General features: G+C 25.9%; 1 protein-coding gene and 1 long non-coding RNA gene across 5 annotated transcripts in view; both read left to right on the plus strand.

The window, feature by feature from the left end:
* Positions 1-71: 71 nt before the first annotated feature.
* On the plus strand, positions 72-7,019 carry LOC114130454 (origin recognition complex subunit 3). Of its 4 annotated transcripts, none has more exons than XM_027995431.2 (16): positions 72-467; positions 540-709; positions 1,371-1,514; positions 1,590-1,698; positions 1,767-1,939; positions 2,011-2,186; positions 2,485-2,644; positions 2,752-2,865; positions 2,931-3,095; positions 3,175-3,291; positions 3,349-3,468; positions 3,534-3,716; positions 3,777-4,019; positions 4,084-4,206; positions 4,561-4,631; positions 6,798-7,019. In XM_027995431.2, exons 2-16 carry the CDS (start codon positions 683-685, stop codon positions 6,901-6,903), a joined length of 2,031 nt encoding a protein of 676 aa, XP_027851232.2. In that variant the 5' UTR covers positions 72-467; positions 540-682; the 3' UTR covers positions 6,904-7,019. The 4 variants fall into 4 exon arrangements, with proteins under 4 accessions (XP_027851232.2, XP_050055662.1, XP_027851231.2 ...); XM_050199705.1 differs by having other exon boundaries at positions 554-709; XM_027995430.2 differs by having other exon boundaries at positions 72-709.
* Positions 7,020-10,082: 3,063 nt separating this feature from the next.
* The window catches only part of LOC126550032 (uncharacterized), a 35,931-nt gene continuing 27,580 nt past the window's right edge, over positions 10,083-18,433 (plus strand). The window contains exon 1 of the long non-coding RNA XR_007604055.1: positions 10,083-10,376. This is a non-coding gene — a long non-coding RNA (uncharacterized LOC126550032). The remainder of the gene's footprint in view (positions 10,377-18,433) is intronic.

Genomic DNA, 18,433 nt, shown 5'->3' on the forward strand with positions numbered 1-18,433 from the left:
GTTGTGATGCACGTCCTGTCCTTACCGTTCTTACTGATATATTCAGAAACCTAAGAAAAAATCTTCAATACGATACGAATATACGATGAAATTAACTCCAAAGTGCACATGGCTTTAGTCGCATAGTTCATAGTAACGAGTCATTACTAAATTAATGGGCCAACTAGCAAAGATGACAAGATATTATATTTTTCTAATTTTCTAATTATTGTGGTTTTTTATTTTTACATTGTTATCTTCTTAAGAATATTTTACCTGGTATATGGTACTATGGTAGTTATATTATCAAATGTATTTCCCGCGGATTTTCACCCAGCAGCAGCTATCAGCTCAATGCTCAATATTGTTTTTATTTTTAATTTTGTATTTTTGTTTTGTAATCCGCTACTTGATAGTTGGTGATCACTATTCATTAGTTCATAATCACTCAAATCTTTGTTCTAACAGTTGTCGGATACTATTACTCGGTTAGTCTGTTAATGAGTTGTCGGCTGTTGATTTCCATTGCTTCTATATTAATTATTTCGTATATTCTGTAGTATTTCTATTTTAGATTTGGTTTAGTTTTCTTGAATACTCCTCAATATTCAATAGCAGTAATAATTACTATTTATTAAAATAGTTGTACGTTAACAGCACTAAACACTACACGGTTATTGTGATCATTTACTGTGTAACCACTATGGATTCAACGGTTTCCGTGTCAAAGGTATGTTCTAAATATAAAAACAAATAGGTAGTAGTTTTATCATTTGATGACTTCTACCTACACATTTTCATGTAAATAATCGTGTAGCATATATTCTTATTGTATCCTAGGGCACAGATTCTATATTTCTTTATAAAAATTGATACAATAATAAATTTGATTATGAATCTGGAAGTCTGTTATTTGTATCCACCTATTATAATATACTACTATTGATTTGGATTTAATCAGTTTTAGTTTCTTTAAAAAAAAATTATATGATGTTATTTGTTAAAATACTACTTAAATTACTATAGGTTATAAATTTATTATTCAATTTGAAAAAAGGCATAATTGCAATTTGTAACTTGAAGAATTTGTATTTGTTATTGTTTCAAATGTATTAAACTTTACGACAGTTAAGGCCATTGTTACAATGTTTGGTTAGTACCTGATAACGCTAACCGGAATAATTTCTCATGTGTTAACCGATAGAAGTCTACTGATTAGTCGTAACCAACACTTAACCGGACATTGTAAGAATGGCCCTTAGTATGTTAGAAATTAAATAGTGTTTATTTTATAGCACCCTTGGCTATATTTATATTAAATATTAAAATATCGATAGCTGATAAATTAACTTAATATAAATTAAAAATAATTTTGATTTTTACTGTCTTAGGGATGTTTTGTGTTTAAAAAACCAAACAAAGAAAAGAACAATAAAAGAAGAAGCAAAAAACAACTGACAACCAATCAACCAGAAGCTGAGTTATGGCATACTACATACATTGATGTTTGGAATAATATTAAATCTAAAATTGATGTAATTATAGTTTAATTAATTTTACACATATTGTATACAAATATATCATTAATACAAATTACTAAAATGTTTTAGGATTTAAATGGATCAATATATTCCAAGTTTATTTCAGACACAGTAAATTTCATGACAAAATCAAACATTACTACAAATCAAAGCATTCCAACTGCATGTTTACTGACAGGTTCAGTTTTTAAAATTAAATTAGTTATAAATATCTTTTTATATAAAATTATACTTTTATTTAAATAGGAGTGAATTTACCGGATCATGAATCATTATTTGGATTATTAGCGACCAACTTAGAAAAATCCCAACCGCCTGTTATTGTTGCAACACTATTTTCTGAACACTTTTCTAGTGTCAAAAATGCAGTTATAAGTATGGTGTCACAATTATTACATACAGATGATGATGAATCCGATGTATGTCTACTTATTTTTTAATTTATCATGCTTATTTTTTAATATTATTAATTAAATAAATTGAATTTTAGTCTGATGAAGAAATGGATGAAAGCTTAAATTTTGTTGTTAAGCGATCTGAATGTACTATATCTAATTTAATTGAATGGTATAGTAATCAACCAAATGGAACTCGTATAGCAGTTCTAGTAAAAGATTATGAAATGTGTCAGCAAACAGTCTTGCAAAATTTCATTTTACTTTTAAGGTTTTTGTGAAATTATTCTCTTATAATATTTGTATTTACTTATATCATAGATTAAATACTTAAAGCCAAATCAATAGTTAGTGGCTCATTATTTTAATTTGGATTTGTTTTTTCAGTAGTTTGTGAAAGTATAAGATTAGTTGATACTTATTTCCCATCTCCTGCCATCATACATAACTAATGTGTCAAATTAAAATAATGATTAATAAATGATTGTATGGATGTTGCGGAAATAAAGTCTTATTTAATTTATGCTTATGTATTATTTTAAACATTTAAACTTTTTTTTTATATATAGTTGCTATATCAAAGAAATCCCAATTGTAATGGCTATTGGTATTGCTACTTCTATCTCAAACTTACACAATTCTCTGCCTCATCATGTGGTCACCAAACTTAAAGTGAAAATGTTTGTTAGTGAAGCATCTGTAGTATTTTTAAACAATATTATGGATCAGGTATAATTAATTAATATTTTTAATAAATTATTGCATGGTTAACTTTTATTAATATTTATAAATACAAGTATAATGTAGATTTGTATGTTTTAATCTTTTTTATTTAGGTATTTTTAAAACCAGACTGTTCATTCTACTTAGGTGGACGTATTTTGGATTATGTAACTGAAGTGTTTTTGTACTATAATTTCTCTATCAAACAGTTTATAGAAAGTCTTAAGGTAATAATAATAACTTAATTCTTATAACTCAAGAACTGAAATTTTACTAATAACAATTATTACAGTTTTGCCTCATAGAACATTTTTACAGAAAGCCTCTTAATTGCATATGTGTTGCTCATGAGTCAGCACAAGAAGCTTTATTTAATTCTTTAGATAAAAAAACATTAGAAGAAATCACAAAACTGCGTTCAACCAATTATAAATTAAAAATTGATAGCAATTTTAAGGTATAATCATATGATCTTCAATAATTGTTCAAAACTATGATTAATTATACTAAACATTTATTTTCAATGGCAATTCCAGGAAAATTTTCTTCGATTAATTAGAGAGTTAAAAGCTTGTATCAATGATTTTTATATTGGATTAAGAGTATTACACATTTTAGTGGCAGATTTACCACATTCACCATTAGGAACTAAAGTATTCAAATTGATAACTTTTTTTTCTATAAAGTACATGAATGTTCTATTTTTTTAGCTCAGAGAAATGTATTGTACTGCAATGAAGAAACATATAATTGACGATACATCTTATAAAACATGTCTACAACTATTAAAATTTTTGTCCAAAGATGATTTACTTGCAAAATTTGACAAAGTAATTTACTATTTTTTATTAGTGTTTATATTTGATTTAATATGTAACTCTTTTATATTATTTAGATAATTCATGTGTTGAAGAATGTAAAAAATAATCAACGAACAAAAGATGCTTTAAAATTAGTTCAAAGTTATGTAAAAAGTTTAGAAGAGTCCCATTTAAATAATTTAGTTATTGAAAAAGAGAAACCTAAAGAGAAACCCAAAGAAAGTTTACAAGCTATATCAAGATCACAGTTTAAAAAAGTATAATTTAACATAGTTATAAATTTACATTGTTTTATTATTTTTTTTATTTTTTGTTAGATACTTATAGAAAATGTTAAAAATGAAGATAACCAGCCAATGACTGAGTTTGAAAAAGCACGTTCAGAAACTTTAGATAATTTTACGGAAATAATATTACGTCAATTCCTTGTACCTCCAACAACCATGCCTTTAAACGAATTATTGATATTTGATGATTTGCCATCAATTAAACGTAAAATTGTTGGAGAAGATAGAGCTGCTCAATATACAGCATTTATTAACCCACAACACTATTTATGTGTAAGAAATCTATTAAGATTTAATTGATTTGCGTATACTCTACTAATAAATATTATACCAACAGTGTGATTGCTGTGAATTGGAATTTACTGAACAAATATTCAAAACCATGCCAGATATATCTATTGTGTACAAATTACATTTAGAGTCAAGGTTTGACCAGATTAACATATATGATTGGTTACAGGTAACTTAAACTTAAATTATTATGTGATCTAATAACTAAGTCAATTTTAAATTATTCTTCATTACATTTTTTCAAATAGAATATATTAGTTTATTATTTTTAAACTGAAATATTAATAATTGATTAATGTAATCTATTTAAGATGTATTAAAACATCTTTATAATTTTATTTTTTTATTTTAATTTTATTATTACTTCTTATAAATTAATTTTATGTTGTTATGTTAATTCATATGATGTCTTTAATCTACATGATTATTAAATAAATAATAAAGTTATTAACTAGGTTTCAATGTATTAATTGTGGATTGTAGATTATATCTTTCTAATTTTTATTATTATTATTTTTTTTAGAAATTTATTTCTATTGTTGGTCCAAGTCAAAACGACAATGATAATGATGATGATATAGATCCAGTATTACAGTATCCTTTTAAGTTTCAATACATTTTTAATATATATTTGTATAACATCTTTTAGTAAAATGGCTTATAAGTTATAAAAAATAGTTAAAAATTAAAATGGTAATTATTCAAGTTAATTTGAAGACTATACTGTTACATAAATAGCATTTATTTTATGTTTCTGCTATTTTACATTTTAGATTTTAAATGAAGTAATAAATGTATTTATTTTTCCAGCTGCAGATTTTTAAAATTTTTGCGGGGAAGGTCCTATGAAATAATATGTGTTTCAAATGTCTTAATTTTATTTTTATAAAAACAAGGATATAGTACAATATATTTATATGTAAATATCAGCTTCTGGGGGCGGCAGGGGTCCAAACACCTGGACCATCGCCGTAAGTTCGTCACCGGATTTTACTATGATGTGTGTTTTTTTTCTTGTGTATGTGTATACGATAAGTAGTAGATGAAATACTTTAATTTTCAACTTAGAGGGTGATTTAGATGGCGAATTAAATCTACTTTGTACTTTAAAGTGGTAAAATCATTATTATTGTTTTGGAAAAATAAACTAAAAATGTAGGAAACTAAATTTTTTTACAAAAAATCAGTTTTTGACCAAATTAATTAAATTTTTTTTACTTAAAAACGAGTAACTTTATATACTTAAAATGTTCACAGAAAGTTGTTATTTTCTAAACATATTATAATTTTCAAAATATTTTAATATTTTTTGAGCTATTTATAAATATTTAAAATTTACAGAAATTTTTTTCTATAAATGCCAATACAAAATGTGTTGTTGGGTGAAAATGCTAAAAATTGAATAAGAAATTCCTCATTAGTTTTTTATTTACCAATTAAAAAATATTGAATGTGTATAAATTATTCTGTAATTAGATATTCATAAAAATTGTTTCTTTAAATCTAAGATTTTAAAAGTTAATATACATACAAGATTTTTTATTAGTTTTTCTACTTCAAACAAAAGTAAATAGTTTACCAAATAGTCACATTATTTTTTATAATTATTGAATATTCACAACTATTTCTCCTCAAACAGTTTTTGTATTTTGTGGAACTTGAAATTTTTTATATATAGAATAATATTCGAAATATTTTGACTTTTTGAATTAATTATATGCCTAAGAAATTTTTTATTTTTTTAAATGATGATAACATTAACATTTTTATTGTCAGGTCAAAATTCTTAAAAATTTAATTCAAGATTCCACGTAAGTTGTTTTTTTATCTGTATAAATATAAAAATATATAGGCACAATTTGAAGGTTATGATTTTTAGCATGTCATTTAAATAATTAAACAATTCTTTTTAACAAGTTTGTACCAAATGAGCCTACAACTTACAAGTGATCTTTTATTTTAGGCAAGGTTAAATTTTCACTTATTATATTTTGGTGTAGATTTGAAAAATAACTGTTTCTCACATAGACAATTAAATAGCATTTTTTTAGAGTTAAAACACCTGACTATTAGGTATCACAAAATAAAACTCTGAATGTGGTATACTAAGAGGTTTTGACTTAAGCCATTTCAAATATTTATAAATGATGTTCAATTATACAAATTATAGTTGTAGGCTCATTAAAATTATTTGTAAATATTATGATTATTATAATTTTTTATTTGTAATTCAACTACTACTACTATTTAGCACTTGATCAATTATAAATATTGATTATAAATTGTTTTTATTTTTTAAAACTCAACTATGTGTGTTGATTTAAGAATTTCACTTAGAGGAAATAACAACTGCACATGGGCGAAGACAGGGAATTCAGCTAATGGTCTTTTATAAGGCTTCCTAATGAATGGTTTGCTTAAGATAGCTTAGGATTTATACTTGCATAGTTTTAAAACAGTAACATTTAATAATTACAAAACTTTAATGATTACTACTTCCCTAACAAATATTCTGTATTAAAATTTATGTTTTTTCTTAGATTAGGTTCAATTTATAAATATAAATATCTTTATATTTTATTAATTACATTTTCAGATTATAGATATTTTTACTTTGGTAAAATTATTTTTATAATATATTATTTTAATAATATGTATTGTTTTATTAAATTAATAGATTTTATCTTTAGATCTCCATATTGCTTAGTATTTCATAATACTTAAGAAAATAATAATTTTCCTTAAGCATTTATGTATTAGATCTCGATTTGTGCGAGCTTTAAATGAATTGCAGCATTTAGGGTATATACGACCGTCGAAGTACAAAGCAGATCATGTGCAGCGCCTTACATGTGGATCTTGTTAATGACTATGAGTAATGATTAATATTAGTTGTTGATTAATAAACTAATATAATTATTTTAATTCCTATTTATTTTTCTCACTTTTTACCCAAAAAAATAAAAATAATTATTTTCCTTATTAGCTTGTTATATTAATTTTTTAAATTTGTATTACTTATCTAATAAATATTATTTATATTCAAAACAAAAAAGTCAACGTTGCTATTATGTTCAGAATGAGGACGCGCAAGCGGCCCTATGAGGTCTAATAATTAACTACAAGTTCCTCGATATAATCGTTTTTAATTATAAATTCGGCACAGATTCAGGTCATTTCCTAGTCTTATATATATGTATATTGTGTATACGTATTATACACATATATTATGAATATGTGTCTTATTCAAAGGAAGAGACAATGAGGCTGTAACATAGGTATTGGTAATGGTACCTATGTTCTATTTTATACTTATGAATATTGCCATATACATCACAAGTATCTGTGGGTTCGAAATACTGCTATAAAATGAGACCTTCCATGTTATATTAACTTCGTCACCGTAGCTATAGACCGTTGGTACAATGGTACCCGGAATAGTATTTATAGTCAACTTTGTAAGTATATTTTATTAATATAGTATACATTTGCATGACGTGTATAATAAATAGTGTTGCAACTAGTATTCTGACGTCTGCCCCTTGCAGACGCAGATAGAATGGTGGTTTTGAATTTGAGGGACTGAATTTTAACATAGATATAACTCGTGTGTATATTTGTAGTAGGTACTTAGTAATAAACACCTAAAAATGTATTTTACATAACTAATTATTTTCAAATTAAAGCATTTAACCTTTTTTTGGTGACTATATGAGATTCTGGACGTTTCAAAGTATACGCTAAGAAGGATTAAATTTTATAATACTATTTATAACTTACCCATATAATTTTCAGGATTGTATCGATTGCTTAAAAGTTCGTACGTAAGGAGACAAAGAGTACATTTTGATGATTTTTTAATCGATTATGAATGTTTATTGAAGTTTATAATACCTAAGAATTAAGATTAAATGGATAATACACCAACTGAAATTAAAATACATAATATTCATCGATGAATTAAATATATTATATGCTGAAAATAATTATTTATTTAGGTATTTGCATATTTCTTAAACTGAATATTCAAATTTGTTTTAAATCTTTTGATCTTGCTTCTTGCCTAAAACACAACCAGGAAAATAACAAATTCTACTTGTCGTCTCAAAAGAAAATAAATAAGCTATCAAGCTATGTGATAAAAATAAAATAACAACAAATAATTTTCTCAACATAATAATAATATGACATATTAAGGTTTAAGTTTTAAATTTTCATTAAAGCAGAATATGTGGATAAATAAAATGGTTTAACACTATTACAATATTAATGAAGTAAAATGTATAAACCAAATACTCATAATACGTATTTAGTGACGTACAAATTATATAGAGTTCGGAATAAACTCATCCTCATTAAGTAAAAAAAAAATATTTGAATATTTTTCTTTTTGAAATTTTTTGAAATTAGAATAAATAATACACGTTATGAAATTTTCGACGTGTTTAAATTTTAGTATTTGTACTTAACATACAACATTTATGTGTGGAAAAGCAAAAAGTAAGGATTAAAAGAAGTAGCAGAATATATTGAATGGGTTGTTTCCTCGCGGGACACTGTTTATTAATAGGTTGACATTAACCTATAAGTATTTTTAAAATTGCATTGTATAAGCATACTATTGTATAAAATATTATAGTTTATTATAAAATCAATGGTGCTATACATACAGGTATGCCACCGAACCGGTAGGGTTTGGAGAAGTACTCATTCTTAAGTGGGCTTTCGTTTGCAGCTGCAGATATAAAATTATATTTTATATTTTTTTATGATGTAAACACTAAAACTCAATGAAAGGTTTAACTTGGACTTCATAAATCTATATATTATACATACCAGTGGTGGTTATTCAGATGGCTATTATATTGATGTACGTATAAAAAATAACTGGCAACAGTTCAAAATAAAGATAAAAGTAAAAACCTTGAAATTGAATTTGGTACACTTAAACAATGATCACGAGTTGTAAGTGAAAATATTGAAATAATATTATATTATTGATAGGCGTAAAAAAAAATCATTTAAAAAATGTAAATCATGAAAAAAAATCAGTGACAGTTTCATCACAACTCATAAATATAAAAGATAAGTGATAAATGTATAGGTATCTATTATATTATACCTTTTATATTTTACCAATTCACCAAAGCTGTTAAAATTAATAAAAAAAAAACACCTATATTAATAATATAAATATGTAGTACGTTAAGTACGTAGTGTGTGAATCTATAATTTATCATATTACATACTCATAAAAAAGTTATCATTATAATATGTAATTATGATGAACAAAGCGACAATAATAATGTAATCTAAAACCTTTCATATAATCATCTTTAAATATTATTTTTAATTCGTTTTACTTATAATTATCTACAGCATGTATCAGTGTATCACACGATAATTCTTACGTAGATATTTCGTATTCGATTGAAAGACGAAGCTATAGTAAATGTTGTTGGCGTTTTGCAGAGAAATACTCGAACATAAAAGAATAAGTTTGGACTTCCGCGTTTTCCGACTGATCGATAACTGAAAATATTATGGTTACTGTTACCCGTTCATAGGTATACACCGGATACAACGTGGACCGTTTTTGCCAACTACAATACCTTAAGCCGAGTTCACAGCTACGTCGTCTGTGTTGTCTTGTCCAAAAGTTGAATTATGCCCAACTCAAGGTAGATCGTTGTTAGTGATGGAACCCATCATGATTAAAACCGGCAAACAGAATACGATGTACCTACGAGTAACATCACACTACAGACGAGATAGCTGTGAACCCTGTTTCAGTCACCACTTCGAACTTTATACCACGGTTTGAACGGACCGGCGACAGACTGCAGCATCAGCTGTCATGGCGTCCATCGGGTGCCGTGTAACTTTTATCGTATTCTGATTGGTTACGGTAATCATGGTATCATTTACTAACCGTGATCTACCAAGAAATTTCCAAAGACGGATTGAGTTCGACTTTTGAACACGATACGACTGATGACATAACAGCTATGAACTCGATGGTTTTAAAGTAAGAAAACGGTTGCTGTCAACTAAATTGGTCGCGCCGTCCGGTTCTCGATAAAATAGTTTTTGCGTCGTTATATCCTCGAGTGTATAAAGTGTTGTGCAGTGCGACGACAGTCCGGCCAAACGGATCTTGTATTATTTAGTTTACGTATATATTTTATGAGTCACATTAATTCTAGTTCGACCGTCAGACATGATTCCGCGACCCGTAGTCAACAGTTCCCCGAAAATTATATACCGAGGGCTGTGCATCAAGACGAGGCACATAATATCAGTCATCCATATTTATTATTCAAAGCTCAAAAGTTCACTGTAAGTACTATTTTGGACTATTTACGACTATTATTTAAGATTTATTGTAGTTGCTCTTCGTAGTGAAGTGATGTGTGTATATAGATGTGTATACAACTATAATCCAGACCAAATAAAACCTAATGATAGTCGTATTGAGATCGATAAGTTTGTAAATATATATGTATAAAAGAATAATCTCTAAACTTTGCAATATTATAATATTATAATTATTGATAATTCCAAAATGTATATTTTTAATGGACGGGTGACTTGAAGTTAAGTCTGTAGGTAATAAAACGATACCCACTATATGATGGTACATATAATTAGTGCCTAATATTATAGTATTACAATATTACAAATTTACAACAATGCAACGAGCGACATTGTAATATGGACCGTAGGTATTGCGCGTATTGCGAATTGTCGTTTTCGAAATATATACCACGTCGTGTATGATAAACGGATAGTCTATTTATTTATTAAAGTTTGCCATTTGACCCGATAAATATTATTATTATTACGATTTTGTCGACATATACACTTGGCCCATTTATTTTGACCAAAATTTGAACTCATGTGTAATTTACTACCGCACAGTGACGTTGTTTTTGTGACAACGGTGTCAAAATTATATTACTTCAACTTTTCGCGTAACTGTTGTATCTCATGTCATGGTTACTATGTAGCTATATGTGTGTGTTTAATGATGATAATTTAAGTTTTTACAGTAACCTTAATAATGTACGATCCGTCATTGTAAGCGGATCTGTTGCACACAATAATGTGCTTGTAATAATATAATAACTAATTTATATATACTTATGTTATATAATTACTGTTTATTATGCTCTAATATGGACTGTATACTGAATTGTATAGTTTAGTTAGGTCCTATTTGTTTTCACAAAAAAAAAAAATCATCGAGTGAGTACGAGTATACGAGCCTATTATGACAAGGTGACTGCAATAATGCTATCTATGAAATACTGTTCAATTATCAAAATAACTAAAAATTATTTCATCATTTTCATTTATATAAAGTAAAATAGGAAAATATTTAACGTAGTAATAAGTTTATTATCTAGGTAAAGTTTAACTTAAATATCTATTCAAAGCTATTTTTTACCACATTTACTGGTTAAAATGTCTATATGGTATACAAAATTAAAGTTAAAAACATAAAACAATAACTGAAAATTCTTATTAATTACATCTTACATTAGTGGTTCTCAGACTATGCAGCCTAAGGGTAATCTAGAGAAATCCGTGGACATATCTGAATTAAATTCAAATAAAATAATATTTAGTTTATTAGTTTATATAGTATTTATTAAATTAATAATACTAATTAGCTCGCATATTATGTTTAATAATCAAAAACGATATTATAGATACGAGTTCATACGTTATATTCTGTTCTTTTTAAATGATTTGATAAAATTATTTATAGGTGAGCATTATAAAGAAACAAATTAAAAGCAAATCATTAATGCATAATTTTTTACGAATTAAGTATATTTTAATTTTTTTTTGTATAATATAGGGTCATCGGCTATTCCTCATTATTTACTTATGGCCTATACAGGCTATAGCTATAATCAGAAATATTAGGATGTTTTGACTATAAATATTTTAGTTTGATGCTTGTGTTTAAAAAACATTAGGCATGATATTAATTTTAGCAGTAGCGTAAATCGAACATTTTGTTGGAAATGACGAGTGAAAAAAATAAAAATAAACTTTTTTTAGAACGATTCATACACGGGTGAAGTTTTTATGAAAAAATTGACGATAAAAATCACAATAAGTAGGTAACTTTATTTCGTTTTGAGCATAGTACATATTAATTTATTAATATAAAATATTTAATATACTTAAATAGTATAAATTATGAAAAACTGGGGGTGCTAAGCATACTCAAACTCTTCAAAACTGCATCAGTAGTCGTGTAGCCAAATATATTTCGACAAAATGAATTGACATTATTTGAATATAGGTACAAACATAATAATTATTGTTATAACATTATGTAGGACAGAAGCAGTTCATTTAACTTCGATATTTAAAAAAGAAGTGTTGATTCGGACCTATACCAATATTTTATATAGGTATACCTACCTACTATACTTGTAATAATAACACAATACACGTATGAAATATGATCAATCGCAAAGAATCGTGTTTATATTATAGTATACTCTCGCATAAATCTGAATAGTAATCAACCACTGAGCGTAACGATACTGACTATGTAATACATCGGACGGAACGCGAGACAACATAATACTACGTATTTTCCATTCGCATCGATAATATTAACATAATTCTCATAAATTCATAATAATAATATTTATTTACAACCGGATGGTTCCTGGTGTATAGAGTGCCGCGCGAATTCCCGCGGTCAATGGCCGCAAAAGCTCTATACAGGTTTGCCGTGACGCCCGGATCCGAGTAACCGTTTTCGTATATTATTATAACATAACTCGTAAGTCATTAACTCGCACACAGAATGGAACAATTTTCATGTTTTTGTTCTACCGCTTAAGAGAATTAATAGTTGGTTTCAATCATTCGTCAACCGTCGACCAAAATATAATCCTTTGCGAAAAATACAAAAATGACTATCATCATCATCTTTGTTGATGAGCGCGGTACGGTCTGCGCAAGATCAACGACCTGTATATGTATAGACAGAATAGATACGTTTATAGAATAGTTTTCGTTCGGGGGAAAAAAAATCGTATATTTATAAATAAAAATGTCATACCTACCTACGCGAGATGTTAGTAGTAAGATCCGAAATACGGTCTGTAAATTATATTCGTATTTTAAAGTTTTGAAATAATTATATATTATATCATAATTAGACAATAGTTACATTTAACTTCGTCATTTTATCATTTATGCAACAGCAAAAACTTAATGTTTGTCCTCGTTCTTAATATAATAAAAATAAATAAATAAAAATAAAATCAGAATAGTTCAAATAGAACAATTATTTTATTGAATAAAATACTTAATAAGGAACTTTAACATTTTTAATTACTAATATTTATTTCACTTAAGTGGATTTTTAGTTGAAATCATTAAATTTGTGAGTTAATCTTTATTATTTATTATCACTCTGCTCTTCTTATATTAACTTAGGTTTTATAATATAAATACACAGTGTATCGCAATGGTCTGACACGTTCAAATGTAACTTTAATGTTAAATTATTGTACCGTGTATAAAAAAAAAATATTTAATATTAAACATTTTAAAATAAGTATATTTTACTGCTTTAGATTAAGATATAAAAAATGTATAGGTGCTAATTACTACATAACAATCGAGAGTCTATAATTAACCTGTGCGTGCATCTAAAACATTTTATTAAATATTTACACGCAGATAAACGTGTAAATATATGATATTTATTTTTAATTAGATATAAAATGAATTATTATTAAGTATCATATTTTTAAAATTTAAAATATTAAAATATTCAGTTTCTAATGAGTATATAAAATCAATTTTTATTAAATTAGGATGTAAATAAATTAATATCTGTGGTTCAGTAACTGATAATTTTGTTATTAAAGATCATATTATATGATTCAAAATTATTTCATAATAATTACTCGTTTTGTTGTTGGTTGCATACTTGCATTAGTTAATTTAATTGTACAGTTTTTAATAAAATATATTTTACTATTCTACTTTATACGATTATAAAACCATATTATTATAAAATATTATAATTTTGTTTAGTAGATATTTGCTTATTAAATTTAGATATTAGGTACTTCAATAATGTTACAAAACCATCAATTAGAACATTAAAATATTTAATCCATTCATTAATAACTATGTCAACAATTGCATTACTATAAATATTTAATAATCAACAGTATATTATGGCAAAATAATAATAATAATAATTTAACAGGAGTTAAAAAATGACACTTAATTTAAACAGTTTTGTAAAAATGTATACCGATCTAATTGAAAAACTTGGATACGCAGAGAATTAAATATTACAAATTATACACTCTGCAGTGTTCCAGTGTTTTATCCTATTTTTAGATTAATTAATAATTACCTAACAAAATTTAGAATAGTCTACTTAAACAGTTCTAGAGCAGTAGAGCCTACAAAAAAAACATATATAGAGATAACAGTTTTAAATAAATTATAAATATATGTATAAAAATATATAAAAATTTATTTATATTTAGGTAGTTTATTTTAATTATGAAAAAATTGTTTCAAAATGTAATTTGAGTTAAGTTCATTTTAAGTATTTCACAATTAGTTAAAAACATCTTTTTTACTATACCTACATACATAGAAATACCTAGATAAATTATTACAATACACATGACGTATGATTAAATACGTAAAACATATGTACATGATTAATTTCAGAACTGCTGTGTCGAACGACGAACAGTAGGTTGCTGTCTCAGACGTTGTGTACAAATTAAAATCCGGTAGTACCTATACCAAATATTCTTTTGTGTATAAAGTGCTGTGCCGCCTGTGCATTTAATATTATAACGCAAGCGATTTATGAAGTAGTATTATTATTACAATAATATTTCTGCGTTTACTGCCGTTCTCATATATTTGTAAATCGAATCATTTATAAGTAGGTACATAATTATTTATTATACCTATCATCGGGTGACGACAAAATCCTTACTTATTAAAATACTCCGAAATTCCGCAATAAGTCGCAGACTTGCAGTCATATTAACATTATACACTAAAGTGATTTTCAAACTTACAAGTTACAGTATTATATTCTATTAACTATTTGTATGTTCGCTGTACTAGCTAATACGTGTAAATAATATATTATAATTTGTTTTTCTTTAAATATATCAAATTAGAGATCGATAGTTTATTATAAAATTAAATTATATCTTGAGCGTAATAAATAATAATTGATAAAGTTAACTGGTTAACTATCTTTCGTAAATTTTTATTTCGTTTATTTGTTATAAAAGTAAAATTCTCGATTCTCCCGACAAAGGTATTGAGGTCAGTAACCCCGGTATTCCGATTGGCAACTCTATACAACAAACAGCAGTGTTTGAATAGTTTATGCGTTGTTTCTTGAAAAGTCGTTTTTCCATTAAAATAACCTAACCGCTTTGTTATTTACCATTTGTGGATAATACGAAAACGGAGTTGGTAATCATAAACAGTGTGCCAAAATATGAAATGGTTAAATTAAAAATTAAATGTACATAAACATGTTTTTATCCATTTAATTCGTATACATTTACTACATTTAAATTAATAGCTATAATACCCATTACCACCGTTGCTTAGATAAATTATTTTTCTAAAGTGTTTGATGAATTTATTACAACCATTCTTTACACCACAAATTGCGATAAAAACTTTTTCTAATAGCGTGTTATAAGTATACCTTTATAACAATATAATATATACAAATATTAAAAAATAATTTATTTAATATCTATAGCTATTATAGGTACCTATAAATGTTATTTTAAGTGGAGGCAAAATATAGAAGATTCAAATGAGTGTTTCTCTAACCAATACATCTCTAAAATAATTGTTCCAAATGGGACGCTAAAAAATTTTAATTAATATTTAATATTTGAATTTATTTATATGTATTATTTCATCTAGTTCCCAAGTTTTAATCAAAGTTTTCTTAAAATATACCTGTATATATTTTTTTAAATTTAACATATTTTGTGGTTACTAAACACATAAATACTGGTAGTTTTAGTTGTACTTTATTTTATTCAACTAAAAAACGGGTTTGATACATACCCAAAATCATAATTAAAATGCAAGTAAATATCTTAAAGTATCTTAAATTAAAATATTTGTATAGTTGACATATTATTATTTAATTAAAAAATGCTTAATGTTCAAAGCCAGGGTTTTATTGGTCAAACGCATCAAACGATGCAAAGGATAGCTATATAGGTAGTAGAATTTTTCATTTGATCGGGAGGAACTGCAAAAATGATATCCATAAGCAGAGTAAATGAATCAATATAATCAGATACTTATAATAAGTTTGTTTTAGAGATGTTAATGATGTTATATTAGCTGCTTTAGTCGGCGCTCTAATAGACTGCTCAGACAAAACAGCTAATTAATAGACATGTAATCGTGTAGAGGAAAATTTGTATTTGGTAGAAAAACAGCAAAACACAAGAACTTTCTTTGTACTCGAGCAATCATTTGGTGATATTATTCCTCAATTATACAAAAAATATATTTTTTTTAAAATTACTTAAGTTAAAGTATTAAAAATAAGGATATTATTTGGGTATTAACTCATACATATTAAAATTTGTTTGTTAAGATTTTTTGCATCGTCATTTGTATAATTGTAGCGAAAATATGTATACTTAGAAGTTAAAAAAATTAAAATGATATTATTATACAGGTAATAATAGTATTATATTGGCCACAGTTGTGTCACTTATACTTTTTGTTTACACTGGGTGTAAGAAAAGTAAAAACGCTTCGCTTTATTTTTAATTTGTACAAAATAAATATAGATTTAATCGTCATAAAAAAATTTGCATAATTTATGTTTGCTAATATGAATTGAATTATATAATTGTTTGACTGTACCTATATATTTTTGAGTGAATTATTGGAAATTATTTTATGTTAGGTTGTAAAAAATTTTCATGATAATGAAATGCCGGTCTTATATTTAGTATGAAATAATTATTATAGTTATTACTATTTACTTATTAGTTATTAATTATATTATATTTATTATATGCATCCATGCGTAAGAATCGTATAGGTTCCTATAGTTATATAAGTAGGTATTATTATGTCTGTATAATAATAAAAATCGAATTATCTAATTGTGTTATTAAACTGTCAATAGATTCATTATAGTATTATAGGCGAAATACTAATTGTAAAAACCTTAACTACTATAATTTGACCCACATTTATTTTCATAATAGATACATCTTGTTTATCACTCGGAGTTTAAAACGGTATTATATTATTACTATCGGAAATAATCTGTAGTCACCACGAGGACATACAATCGGTTTGTAACGATAATCTAACGGACGCGTCCTAATTAAACCGTTAAATTGTGTTAATACTTTCCAGAAGTGTTGGATACAGATTATTATTTCTGAATCCGACATCCACTGTGTTCTCCGTAGTACCTTATATTGTAAATACGTATATCACGTACAATTGCTTATATAATTATGTAATTCATATCCAACAAAAATGTTACGCAGAAATATAATTTTTTATTATTTTATTATGTAAATTATTTATATACATACTGCATACATACATATACGTTGTACGTAGACGTTGTTACAGAGTACTACACTGTACATTGTAAATAATATAATTATATGATGTCAATGATGTCATAATTATATACTGTGTAATCTCGTTAATTTGTATAATAAAATATTTAAAACATCAAATCAAAGGCATGGGTATTGGGTACACATATGTACGCTCATACATTAATGGATGTAGTAGGTAAATGCAGTCAATACCTATATTTTAACGAATAATATGAAATATGAAATAACTTCTATACTATTACTATCTTGAGAGATGAGTGAAATTCTATTTATAATCATTTTTATGGGTAATGTGATACATCGTAGATACCAATAAATACAGTATAATATAATACTAAAACCATCACACTGTAATTTATAATATAGTTAATACACTAATAGTGTGTAACCTTATCATAATGAATAGCGAAAATATTGTGTTGTTTCTTAGGTATAATTATAGTATTATGGTCTATGGATATTACTGTAGTTTCGTCAAATTATTTTATTTCATTTTAAATTTAGTACAGTACATAATTTAAAATATTATTAAAATATTACATTCATTGTGAGCAAGTTACTATTTATTTGGCCATTCGGTATACAAGCTACAATAATTTTTGTTAGATAAATTATTAAAGAATATTTTTGGAAAAAGTTATATTTTCACTATTTTTTATTGTTATCATTTAAACTATAGATGAGCGAAGAAGTGTATCAACATTTTGTAGGGGAGAAAATGTTCCATACCTA

This window comes from Aphis gossypii, chromosome 2, assembly GCF_020184175.1.
Source record: "Aphis gossypii isolate Hap1 chromosome 2, ASM2018417v2, whole genome shotgun sequence".
Taxonomy (NCBI): Eukaryota; Metazoa; Arthropoda; class Insecta; order Hemiptera; family Aphididae; genus Aphis; species Aphis gossypii.

What these genes read in the sequence shown, in the direction of transcription:
- LOC114130454 (XM_027995430.2), top strand. Translation starts at nt 683, where the DNA reads ATGGATTCAACGGTTTCCGTGTCAAAG. An exon ending in ATATTAAATCTAAAATTGAT is followed by an intron (nt 1,515 to 1,589) that starts GTAATTATAGTT and finishes AAAATGTTTTAG; the next exon opens with GATTTAAATGGATCAATATA. An exon ending in AACTGCATGTTTACTGACAG is followed by an intron (nt 1,699 to 1,766) that starts GTTCAGTTTTTA and finishes TTATTTAAATAG; the next exon opens with GAGTGAATTTACCGGATCAT.